The following is a 13,702-nucleotide window of genomic DNA, read 5'->3' on the forward strand; positions in this document are numbered from 1 at the left end:
TGGTTCCTGGAATGAGGTACCAGAGAGTTACTGCCCATGGAACTGTACCCCAACATGAGTTGCTACCTTCATAAAATGAGAAGAAAATTGGGGGCAGAGGGAAAAAATATTTAAATTACAAACCGAATTGTGAACAGGGGCAAAGTGTAGACTGAAAGCATTGTGTACTTTTAGACATTATTTTAAAGCTATGTTTTATTTTTTTTTAAACTAACATTAATTTTACTTCTAATTAAGAAATGGTTCTATCTATTCTCCAATGTCATGCCCTAACTACTCCAAATATTTACAGTACATCTTTATGTTGTACAATGGAACAGATGCATGTTTGGAAAGCACCAGAGCCCTGGCAGTGCAGTGGAGTATGACTGTGGACTTGCTGGCGGTAGCTCATGGGTATGCACCCCTGATTCGCACATAATAAACTACTCTTGGAATACATCAGGAAGATCTGATAAGCAGATGCTGGCTATTAACACATCAGGTGGGGGGTGGAGAGAGAGAGGCACGCACAGATGAGAACTTGTGGGCAAGTTAGCTGCTGCTGCTATTCATCTCCTCACAGTTGTTTACTATACAGCACAACAGAGAGCACACATTTACCGTACTTGGTTCTTCTGGCTGTGGAATGACGCTTGGGAAACCCAAAAGCTGGGAAATGAAGAAAATAGATCAAAAAAACTGCAGACTCCAAAAAAAATTAATTTGTACCTCAATTCAATCAAATCTAAAAGGCAAAAATCCAATTTTATCCTTTTCTAGCTCTTTGAAATAAGGAGTGTTTCCTCAGCAACACCCTTCATCTTTGCCTGCAGTTTTGCTATTAATACTTTAGTGCTGAATGATAAGAATGCGCTGATATTTTCAGTTTGAATTCTTTTTGATGGTGTGACCCTTTATAATGAAGCAATAACCATAATTACAACACAGTACAACAGTCCAAACCTTGAATATGTGGGGGGCACAAAGAGAATGGGACTTCAGTTAATGAATGTTAATGTGGCAACCCTATTTTTGAGGGTACAAGCATATCTTTGCAAGTTATTTTGTTTCTCTCTTTGCTGCTCTCACCAGTCCCATGTACCAACAGCAGCCAATAGCATGCAAGCCAATAGCTTGCAGCATGCTGTTGACTACATGGTAAGCCAGCCACTAGGAGTATATAGGAGTGGCCTGGTGATTGACTTCACCTTTTCTCCTTTTTTCCTGTTTGGAGGGGAGGAAGAAGGAGAAATATGTTAGATGGAACATTGTATAGGAGAGAGTTTCTCTGTGACTGACAAAGCCTCTTTAGCCCACTTACAACATTGGGAGCAACAAAATTGGGAACCATGAATAATTCTGAATCCCCAATTCATGCCCCTCCCTTGCCTGTAGGGGTTTGTGTTGGTAAAGCTCCATGTGGTTGGGGGAGGGGGGTAGAGGGAATGAGTGGTTGTGATATCAGTGAAGAAAATAATGAGTCCCGATGCCATGTGGCTTAAAATAAGACCCTGTATCTGAAAAGGAGAGTTCAGTAAAATAATTTGAGACATTTGTGGTGTACCTTTTTCTTTCACTGCAGATGGAACAATCAGCTCCAATTCAATTCTTCTGGCTCAATCCCTCCAGCACTGTAACCAGGGTCAGAACTGCTCTTCCACTGACCTCTTCTACCAGGGCAACTCCAATTCCATCAGAGAATGGCTTACCGTTGCTATAACACGAGCCTTGCACCAGGGTGAAGACAGTTTGTTGGATTTAACAAAACAGATCTGCTCTTTCCTACAGGTACAATTCCTTCAATTTATATTTGACAAACCTGAGTTTAACCATGTTTTTTAAAATAAATTAAACCAGATTTATAGCCGTTTCCAGCTTACATACCTTGTTCTCCCATTGACCATTTGCCTTAAAGGTGTCTTTAGTTGCCTTCAGTGAATGAGCCAAGGACCTTTCTTTTGATTTGATTTTTTTATATTATTGAAAAACTTGGTTTGACCAAGAGCTATAGTGCATAACACCAGCCAAGTTGGAGAGACATCTGGAAATGGTGGATAGGCAGTGCCAAGCATGGGTTTTGAAAGTCTAGAGATTGTAGGAGAAGCAAACATGAAGGAAGAATTTCCACAGTTTTGAGATGTGGGGGAAAAATGAGTGGAATAGGAAATGGTACAAGGAATCTCTGGTTCAAGACAGTGCAGTACCACAATGAAGAAACTTTCTCAAAGTTCACTCAACAGGTTGTCTCTTTCTGTGGTAGGCTTTGCTCAGGACGTAAAATATTTGAAAGATATCTTCAGTACCAGAGGAATGTATTGAAATAATCGATGTTTGGTGTTCAGCATTTTATACATTGCTTCCCAATGATTTCCGAGGATAGAATGCTAGAAATACTTGGCAGAGCAGTCAGCATCTGTAAAGAGAAAAGGCAGGCTAACATGGTGAGTGTGCACCCTTCTTCAGAACCTGATTTCTGCATGCTGCTAGCAGGAGAAAATAGATGGTGTTCCTCGGCTTCGGCACTTCCTACACAAGTAGTGAGGTGATGCAACAGCGAAGTTGGCAGAGGAGTGAGAAATTTCCCCAGCAATTTAACTTGCCTTAGGGTAGGTGCTATAAATAGAGACCATATTTGGCTGCAAACTTCTGAGCGTTGAGAACAATACAGAATAAACATCTGTGTCAAAGCTTTATGACCAGATGATCATGCATCAAGTCCCAGTCACTGTGGGATGGAAAATCAGAGGTAAAGTTATCTCAAGTTGCTCTTGCACTCCACATCCTAGCAGAAACAGCATCAATATAAATTGCCTGGCTACCCTCTTAGCCAGTGTATCGGTTGGCTGAGGGATACTTCAAGAAGGGAAGTTTAAATGAATAAAATATTGCAAAAAAAATTTAAAATATGTAGAAGAATCCAGAATTGAAATGGAGATCTAACTTTGAATCTTGGCCATACTTGGCTTCACCAAGGCAATGTGTTCCAATGTTAATTTGAGTTGTCAGGCTCAACACCAAGTGGGGGCCCAACTCACTTGCTTGTGATAAGAAACTTGACCAGACAGCTAACTAATGTGACTAGCAACATCTTCTCCAGTTGCTGGCTTAGGTGCTTTATGCAATCCTGGAGATAATACCTCTTGGGGAACTTGAATTTTTTGTACATCTTGAGATTTTTTTTTAATCCAATTTTGCAGCTGCAATAGTCTCTAAAGTAAAACATTTTGAAACTGAGAACACTATACCCTATTATGTTCTTGTTTAGGATAGATATTTATATTTACCCACCTTTCAGCCTCCCTATGCTACACATCTAGTTGTTGCAAGACAGACCAGTGTGCAATCTCTACTGAGGCCTCTGCAGTATTGTGCAACCAGCCACATTTGAGCTGTGGGGAAACTTGTAGGGATGCTGATTCGTGTTTTATTCAGGCCTCTAAATTGCCTTGTTTCCCCTGATGGCCACAGCTGAGGTCAGGAACTGACCTTGTAAGCTTCAGGTCCTGGCAACGCATATAGAGTATGTTTACAGAGCTCCCTTGTGTCAAAATCAGGAGCACTTTAATAAAAACACTCTTCCTTTCAAATAATGCTTTATTTTGGAACCAATATAATACCCAAAACCTTTGCAGGAAATGTCACACTTGTATAATTATGCTTTAATGTTGGAGTGATACATTTAAGACCACCGCTACTATTCGAATTCACTCTAGAATTATAGAGCCACGTTGCACGCTCCAATCACAACCCAAGCGCACAATCTATAATTGTATTGTTCGATGTTTCTCAGAATTGAAATAAACAGTGCAAAAACATAAGAAGCCAACTATTGCCCATCTCAACTCTAGCCAAGCTGGTTCAAGTACTAACATCCTGCCAGAATGCTAGCACCAATATAATAGATTGAGTTTCAATACCTCATTCTGAAGCTGCACAGTAGGAACATCAACTTGAGTTTCAGAAAATGTTTATTAGAGAGTCGACAACCTATTCATCTCGACAAAGGCAAAATACTGCGGGTGCTGGAAATACTCAGCAGGTCAGGCAGCACCTGTGGAGAGAGAAAGAGTTAACGTTTCAGGGCGGTGACCTTTCATCAAAACTGGAAAATGTTACAGATGTAACTGGTTTTTAAGCAAGTACAGAGGCAAGGGAGGGAGGGAGGAGAGAACAAAAGGGAAGGTCTATGATGGCGTGGAAGGCAGGAGAGATTAAATGGCAAACCGGATGATGATGCAAGGCAAAAAGGGGTGGTAATGGACAAGTAAACAAACCAAGGTGAGTCAAAGAGGAGCTCTAAATGGCAGCAGCAGAAACAGTACCTGCTATCTGGGGAAAAATGGGAGCAGTGGCTATGATCCAAAATTGTTGAACTCGATGTTGTGTCTAGAAAGTTGTAAAGTGCCTAATGGAAAGATGAGGTGCTGTTCCTCGAGCTTCATTAAAACAGTGTAGGAGTCAGAGGACAGAGATGTAGTCATCTCTCTTGTTCAAGCTGTGGCAATGTGGAATTCCCTTTCTCGGTTTATTGTGTTTTCTGTAAATAACTTCTATTCATAGATTTAAGGGATGAGTAAATAGCTACTGAGCAATTAATCATATTCTGTACTTTGTATCTTTCACTGCAGTATTTTAGCATTGATATGTTTATATTTTGTCATTTAATGCTGCTGTGATTTGTGGTTTTTAAAATGGTGCTTTACTAAAATCCCAGTGACAGCCATGCCTTTTTTATGACTGATCAAACTGATATTTATGCTGTTGCATTGCAGCATTCACCAGAACAGTTTCCATCTGAAGAGTTCCCAGTGACTGAGTCAAAAGTGAGCCTGGATATGCATTTTCCAGGGGCTGCCTTTGTCATGGTGTCGTGCAAGGAAAGTCCAGCAGGATTTAGGAAAGAGTAAGCATGATTGAAACATATTGAATGAAATGAGCATTTAGAGGAGGTTTGAATGTTTAAAGTTGTACAGTTGGCCCCTCAATCCCACTGGTACATTTGGCATTTCCTGCAATTGTTGAATTTTAATTATCTAGGAAGTTGCACGACATCAATAAGTGCAGCTTCTTTGCTGGAGAATATGAAACATAATAATTCTCTCGCAGAAAAACAAATGGTCATCCTTGTATAAAGATTTAATGGCCTTGTCTATATGGCTGTTGTCAAAATCTGGGCTGGATTGGATTGGAGCGCCAGAAATTGAAGAACATGTTTGTATCACATGCCACCATCCAGTCCTCATTTTTGGAAAGACCTTCACCAACCTCTGGCCTTAATTTGAACTTTACTTTGTCAGAGTGATTATTCTAATTGTTGCCTAATCTCACCATCATTTTGGTTATTGTGCCAACATTTTTCTGTTGCCAGACGAAAAAAATTGTCACATGCTCCCTAGCTGCCAGTAATTTCTGACAGACTTGCGCTCTCTTACATATATGCAAAAAGGGTCAAGGCTACCACGTCCAGGCAAGGCAGTGCACATCTCATAATTACATCAGCCCTTTTGTAGTTGTGAACAAGTAGCTAGAGATTTAAGCTTGGCTGCAGGAAACAGCAAATTGCCTTCATTTTAAGGAAATGGGAAAATTCACCAGTATTTGACACCATGTTCACTACTGAAAGTAAGGGCAAGAGCATTATGCTTTTAGTGAGCAGGCATCCTAAAAATTTCACAAGTTTTGCTAGCTATGGAACTTTACCTATAATATATCGAGAACACCTACTTGAAGACTGAGGGCTATATTCTACCCAGTGAACTTGATGAATGTAATAAATTTACAATTGTAAACCGTTTTAATCCTTTTATTCTTTTCTTTTATTGCTTAGTTCCTCTCTCTATAAGGCTCCTTGGGTTAGAGTGCTGGTATATGGACTGGGTCACAAGGTGCGGAGAAATGGACAACTTAACCTTACAGAAACAGTATGCTATCCGAAAGATGCATCACCCACTAACACTGGGTTGACTCCACCCCCCACCACAAACCAGTACCCCTCCGTTGTCATCCCTACTGACAAGCTGCATGTCAAACTAGGTATGTTGGAATAGTTCTGCAAACATGATCTCCAATACATGCAAACTAATTTGAGTGTTGGAATGAATCATTAAGTTTTTTAAAAATAATCAAATTTAATCTTTAAAGAGCAATGCTCCTCAATTGGTCATTTTAAAAATAAAATAGTTCCCCTCCTCTCCTGGACAGTGTTGAGTCACAGGTACTGTTTCACTGATGCTGACAGCGCACTCCCTAGTTTCGTCCAAGTGACCATTGTCAACTTCGAAGAATGTCCACAGGCTGAAAGGAACAGGAACTCTTGAGGTTTTTCCCCATATCCTAGCCCAAAGGTGTTCAGGTCAATTGTAGCGCTCTAATTGCCACCTTGCTGTGATCAGCTTCACATAGTTTAGGAATCAAACCCGAGTGTCTGGTCTGTGCAGCTTAAAGGTGCACCATGTGGTGCCTTCTCAATTGGCTTTGGCAGCAGATCACTAATTTCTTTAGACAAGCATTTTCGTGTATAGATCTGCTCTCCAGTTATTCTAAGTCTGGTTCTTTGTTTTTGAACTTCCTTCCTATGTGGTTTCCTAAAGCTGATTATTTAATTTGGTTTTGAATTTCCTCTTCCCAGGTGTCTCCCCGCCACCTGGTGCGGTGCTGGTGTTGAACTCGTTGCCTCTGGAATTTCCTCTGGCAATGGCATTTGCTGAACAGTTGCTAACATGGAAACTGGTAGAAAGTGACGGAAAATCCGAGGATGAACTTGATGCCATTCCTGCATCAGTTCTCCTGCATGTTGTTGAGCTGTTTGGTAAGACGAGTTGCCAGTAACAGGTTTGGGGATGTGTACCTTGTACATGTTTTATTAGTAAAATGTAATTTTTTTTTTTAAATGTATTTATTTAATGACGTCCAGTCCCACACTAAAGTGTGTAGATCCAATGTCAATGTCCAAAAGAAATGGTAGCTTGTTAATATCATGTGATGCACAGGGACTGCAAGATCTGATTGGCGTGCTATTACTAGTTTTGCTGATACCTTGCAATGTAACTGAAAGTTTTGCAAATTAAGATCCATCCCCTACAATGTTCTCTCCTTCTGAAGATACTTGTAAGACTCCATAGGATCCAAGACCCTTGATCTTGTGTAACCCCAGACGAGGCAAGCAAATTGCTCATGGGAGGATCACAGCTGAGCCTGACCATCTTGTCCAGTATCCATCTGTGTATATTTCAGCTGGTTTCATTGGATCGTGGTCAGGAGCACCAACCCTAGCTGATTTATTATTTTTCTACCCCTCCCTCGAGGTGTGCAATTTATAAGTATGTTGGTTTCTCTTAAGCAAATATCGCTATTAACTGGAATGTACTTTAATGTCTTTTTTCTGCGTTTGCTTACCTCCCCAATTCATAGCCAACCTCTTGTGGACAACAGACCTGTCCCCCAGCATAAAGGAGATGATATTCCACCTAGTCGCTGAGCTCCTGCGCAAAATCCATCAGCTGGAACAGAAGAAGAATCCATCTGGCCTGTCTTCATCCATTGCCATCCAGTTAAACCCATGCCTGGCCGTTCTGATGGCAATACAAACTGAGCTCCGCAAACTATATGATGAAGAAACACAAAACTGGGTGACTGGGAACAGCTCTGGTATTGGAATTGGAGTGACTGACCAAGGCCGTTTCTCCACCTACTTCCATGCTTTGATGGAGATTTGTCTTGCAGTTGCGGAGGTAACACTGCCCATCAATATGAGCACAGTGGTCAATGTGATGACCTCCACAAGCGCACCGAGCCTCAGCGATTCCTCTTCCTCCTCTTCCTCTTCACCAGGGCAGACACCACAGAGCCCAAGCCTACTTTCCAAGCGGAAAAAGGTCAAAATGAAACGGGAGAAGACATCAGCAACCGGGAAGCGACTCACCTCGCGGGGTAGTGAGAGTGACACGTCCATCTTGAATATTGGCGGAAGTAAACCAGAGGACATGCTGTGGTTCCACAGAGCCTTGACGTTGCTCATGATCCTCCGCCACCTTACCAACAAGGACACTCAGGGTCTCGGGGTGACAAATGATGCCATCTCAGATGCCTGCCAGGCTTTGGTAGGCTCCACCTCGCACAGCAGGTTGCTGGTGATCTCAGGAATACCAACGCATCTTGAGGAATGCGTTGTCCGAAGTGCCCTTCGCAGGGCGTGCAGTGCACATGGTGGTGTCTTCAAAGACGAGATTTACATACCATTGCAGAATGATGACCCCAAGAGGTTGAAGGTGAAATCCGATAGCAAGTTGGAACTTGAGAAGTCAACAGCAGTCGACAGTCTGGATGTAAGCAGTGGCAGCAGTGTGACACCAGCTATGAGTATGAGCGCCTCTGCCTCTACCAGCCAGACCTCGATTTGCAGCTCCCAGTGTGTTTCTCGGACAACAAGTGACCTTTCAGTAGACCAGTTTCAAGCAAGTCATGACATAGCTACACCACAGGGAATGATTGATCCACACACAGTATCTAGTCAGGAGAGCCTCGATCTATCCCTGTGCAGCACTGGGAGCTTGGGCAGTCTTGGTAGTCTAGGAGAACCCATGGACAGCGCAGACTCTGCTTCTATCTCCGACGTGGGATCCATGTACACGGTGACGTCACTGGACAACAATCCACTTGTGACACGACCCATCAAAGGTTACGCCATAGTTGAGGTAAGTTTAGGGTTTACCATTCATTTTTTTTTTAAATGTGAAGGAGGATGTGCGTTTATAATTTAAAGCAGGCTCTTAAATTCTCTCTCAATTCTGCTTTAGAATTCAAGTTATTCCCTTGTTGCATCCTGCTGTGAAATATTCAAGGTCTTTTGCATCATAATAGTTGGCAGTGTAATTTCAGTTTAAATCTGAATTGTATGGTTTTTCTTAATTGAGGCTATTAAACAGGATTAAAGTACCAATTGAAGCTACAAGTTAACCTGGGTCATGACATCTGTAAGTGCTTATTATATTTGTGTTTTTTATACTGTAGTGTTTAAGCCATTCAGACGCAATTTTATTATCCAAATCTAACCATCCAGAACTTTGTAAATAATTGTGATTATTTATTATGTTACTTTATTAGTTTGAATGAGGCATAGGTTGGTTTTGCATATCTAGAGCTTGAATTACTCAATATTTGCAGAATAGGAATCTGGAAAAATATTGGAGTGATTTGTTATGGATTACCATCGTTAGTGATTACCATTATTGCATAATAAACAGACATTCCTTGCCAAATAGCTGACATGTGAAATGTTTAAGTTTTTTATTTGCAAATGTGATTATTTTTCAATTTAAATTAATTGGTTTACTAAAATAATTATTTCCTAGCTTCTCTGTTCATTATTCACTGTACTTTGTGCAATTTGTTTACAATAATGAATTTCAGAAAAAAATGGAGTGCTGTGTAAGCTAGAAATTTGTGTTTCATGGTTTCAGCAAATATCTGTGGTCTTCCTTGTAAACTGAATACCTTGAAGTCTATTCCTTTCATCCTCTCTCTTCCCAACCCCAACATATATTGCAAAAGCAAAATACTGCGGATGCTGGAATCTGAACTAAACACAGAAAATGCTGGAAATCTCAGCGGGTCAGGCAGCATCTGTGGAGAGAGAAACAGAGTTTATGTTTCAGGTCGATGATCCTTCATCATAGTTATTTTATTGTGTCCACTTTAAACACCTGCCTATCACTAGCAGGAGTTGCGTTGCCTTATCCTGACCAATTTATTGCAACTTCTTAATCCTCCCATTGCCCACCATTCCAAAAATATTCAAGAGGTTGGTTATCCACATTCCACCCCGTCTTAAAGAAGTGGCTCAAGTCAGCGTTTGTACAGTATACCTGTTGTGATTACTAATTCCACATTTAATAAATTGTGGCTGCAGTCATATATCCTAGCATTTCATGATGCAGTATGTTGGTACACCACCGCACTGCAAGGTTGGCGTGGCAGCAACTCGATGACTATTAACGCCCTAGATCTCCAGCAATACTGAAAATAAACTGTCGACATGGGGTTACACTTTCAGCCATCGGGGCTTCTACATTTGTCTGTACAATCCAAAGAATATAAATACGGACAGCGTTATGAAACTGATACTTCACATTTCTGGTCATCTCTAACACCTACCAATACCAGGACCAGCCATACATAATGCAAAACTCCCATCAGATATACAGAACTAAAACATTTTTTAATACTTCATACTGATTAACTCATCTGCCTAATTTTGAGGCCTCAAGGAGGGAAATGACTGGCTCACTGTTGCACTGGCAAAGAATGGTGTCCAGATTCATGGTTGTTTTTTAAATCAACATCCCTGGTTCAAGGACACTGAAGCTATTTGTAGTGCACCCACTATTGCCCTGGCTGAGATAGGCAAACCAGAGACCTTCATGGTCTATTACACAGGACTACAATGGTTAGTAAATGCACCATCACTGTACGTCACAGTACCACACGATCAGGAAGGCTCCAGGTTCAGGCTTCGCTCTGTGCATAATTATCTAGCAAAGCAGCCAGCTACAATTTACTTTTGGGCTAGAAAGTAGCAAAAATCGCTAGTAAACTATTCATTACTAGCCAGTCACTGTGCTTATTGAACAAGGGATGTTGACCAACTTTTGGGGGCATCCAAAACGGAGGAGGACACTCTATAAGCCCTCGCGGTTGACAGTGTCAAAGGCCTTTATAAGATCGAAAAAGGCCATGTATAAAGGACAGGATTGATATTCTCCTCCTAATGGAACAGTCTGCTGGCACATTCCATCTAGGCTCGCTCACAACAGTGGGTGAGGAACTTGAAGTCTGCTGCCACCTGTGGAAGCAAACTTCAGCATGAGTTAGCGCCTTCAAGTGAGATAGGGGGGGGGAGGGGGGGAGGAATTACTGTGTTTGCAACATTGGATAACTGATCCTTTTTGGGTCATAAGGTGATGATTTTTTTGTACTTGTAGGTGAGAGCGAGGGCAAAGATTGAAAAGATCCGTGCCAGTCTATTCAACAGCAGTGATTTGATTGGATTGTCCAGTCTGGATGGAGAAGACGAATTAATGGAGATGTCGACTGAGGAGATTTTGACTGTGTCGTCCGTAAACCAGAGCTTGTTTGATACCCAGGGCAGTTCAGCATTGGAAGATTATTTCACTGAAAAGCTAATAAAAGGTGAGCAAAAGGACAGGCTTGCTGTGGGATTCATGAAGCCAAGCTGCCCCCTTAACAAAAATGATCAGAAATCTTCTACAGTGCTGTGCGACATTGTCACAGCGGTTAGATTTATGATCCTTCATGTGTACAGTTCCCAATCTTGGCTGCACTATTCTGGTGCACGGCAGGAGAAAGTGGAGCTTCTGTTCTCTGTTGCATTTTCCTCTGCGAGGAAAAAAAATCAGCAACGAATTGATCCAGGTCACTATCCCATATCGCTCAGCAATAACACAAGAATATAGGAAATAGGAGCAGGAGTAGGCCATCTGGCCCCACGAGCCTGCTCCGCCATTCCATAAGATCATGGCTGATCTGATCTTGGCCTCAACTCCATTTCCTCACTCTCTCCCCATAACCCTTGACTTTCTTCTTTCAAAAATCTGTCTATCTGCACCTTAAATATATTCAATGACCCAACCTCCACCGCTCTCTGGGATAGAGAATTCCAAAGATTTACGACCCTCTGAGAGAAGAAATTCTTTCTCATTTCCGTTTTAAATGGGCGACCCCTTATTCTGAAACTATGCCTCCTAGTTCTAGATTACACCACGAGGGGAAACATCCTCTCTGCATCTACCCTATCAAGCCCCCTCAGAATCTTTTACATTTCAATAAGCTCACCTCTCATTCTTCTAAACTCCAATGACTATAGATCCAACCTGCTCAACCTTTCTTCATATGACAACCCCTTCATCTCCAGAATCAACCTTGTGAACCTTCTCTGAACTGCCTCCAATGTAAGTATATCCCCCCTTAAATAAGGAGACCAAAACTGTACACAGTACTCCAGGTGTGGTCTCACCAAAGCCCTGCACAGTTGCAGCAGGACATCCCTACTTTTATTCTCCATCCCCCTTGCAATAAAGGCTAACATTGCATTTACTTTTCTAATTATTTGTACCTGCATGCTAACAACTTTTTGTGTTTCATGTACAAGGACCCCCAGATCCCTCTACAGCAGCATTTTGTAATCTCTCCCCATTTAAATAATAATTCGCTTTTTTATTTTTCCTACCAAAGTAGATAACCTCACATTTTCCCACATTATACTCCCATCTTCCAAATTTTTGCCTACTCACTTAGCCTGTCTAAATCCCTTTGTAGCTTCTTTGCATCCTCCTCACAACTTGCTTTCCCACCTATCTTTGTATCATCAGCAAATTTGGCTACATTACACTCGGCCCTTTCATCCAAGTCATTAATCTAGATTGTAAATAGTTGCGGCCCCAGCACTGATCTCTCTGGCATCCCACTAGTTACAGTTTGCCAACCTGAAAATGTCTCATTTATCCTGACTCTGTTTTCTGTTCGTTAGCCAATCTTCTAACCATGCTAATTAATATATTACTAATGGATTACAATGTTGATGATAAATTGGGAATTGGCGATTTATGAATTACCCATTATTTATAATATGGGGTCACATGGGGTATACAGCACAGAAACAGGCCATTCGGCCCATCCAGTCCATGCCGGCGTTTATGCCCCACTTGAGTTGGTTGGAGGGAACCAAGATATTTGGATTCGTAGATTGTAGTATTTTTAAAATCCAGTAAAAACAAATGTTGGAAATGCATAGTAGGTCGTTCAGTACCCAAAGTACATAGGTGCACTTTCATCACAGAACAGCTGAGGGTTACCAGCCAAACTGTTAACTTCTCTTCCAGATGTTGATTGACCTATATTCCAGTATTCATGATTTATCTTTCTTTAAAATAAATCTATCTTGAAGCTCCCAAATTGGTATTTTTTTTTCTTCCATTTACAACATAAGCATTGGTCACAAAAACTAATTATTTTCCAAAGTATGTATACAGCATTGTTTTTTCGCAATGGTTTTTCATGGATATCAACCTTGCCTTTTTTTAAAAATCAGATGTGTACTCCAGTTCATCCCCAGCAAAGTTTTGCTGACGAGACCTTAAACTGTGTTCAGATACTTGTAGCGTCCAAGCAATTCTTCAACACTGTAATGGATGCTGCCACCAGTGTGGGTTGGGTCAAAGCCCCGGTGAGCCTTTAATATCAAACTAGTTAAGTGGTACGCTGGAATTATTTTCCACCTTAAAAAATGATGGAAAAACATGGTGGCCATCCCACGTGTTTTTCAGTATGTAGATTAGCACGATTAGAAGTTCTTTGTTAAACCTGGGCTGCTAACCTGTGAATAGAGACTCCGTTTCAGTTCATAATGAAATTGGTCTGCTTATAGAAGTTAATGTCGTCACAAGGAAGTGTTAGGAAAAAACGCAAAGTGTAAGCAGAGGATGCACAAGGTTTTTCCAGAGAGATGTTATTTGTATATTGTGGTACTCCTTCCAGTACATGGTGCTCCAGATACACCTGATTTACATTGGGGTGCTAGCAGTAATGCTGAAACAGCTGCACGTGTATATGACCATTTATGTATTTATGACATTAAGTTATGGCTGTAGACCTGTTTGGAAACAGCAAACCCACATCGCTGGCTTGTACAAATAGATTGAGGGAG

The 13,702-nt window shown here is 41.3% G+C and overlaps 1 protein-coding gene across 1 annotated transcript in view; it reads left to right on the forward strand.

Annotated features, from left to right (window-relative positions):
- The window catches only part of LOC139269009 (probable E3 ubiquitin-protein ligase HECTD4), a 279,923-nt gene that overhangs the window by 239,614 nt on the left and 26,607 nt on the right, over positions 1 to 13,702 (forward strand). The window contains exons 57-62 of the mRNA XM_070887933.1: positions 1,565 to 1,770; positions 4,755 to 4,885; positions 5,810 to 6,015; positions 6,611 to 6,790; positions 7,393 to 8,675; positions 10,962 to 11,169. Coding sequence (XP_070744034.1) covers positions 1,565 to 1,770; positions 4,755 to 4,885; positions 5,810 to 6,015; positions 6,611 to 6,790; positions 7,393 to 8,675; positions 10,962 to 11,169 — 2,214 coding nt within the window. The remainder of the gene's footprint in view (positions 1 to 1,564; positions 1,771 to 4,754; positions 4,886 to 5,809; positions 6,016 to 6,610; positions 6,791 to 7,392; positions 8,676 to 10,961; positions 11,170 to 13,702) is intronic.

Source organism: Pristiophorus japonicus, chromosome 8 (genome assembly GCF_044704955.1).
Source record: "Pristiophorus japonicus isolate sPriJap1 chromosome 8, sPriJap1.hap1, whole genome shotgun sequence".
NCBI lineage: Eukaryota > Metazoa > Chordata > Chondrichthyes > Pristiophoridae > Pristiophorus > Pristiophorus japonicus.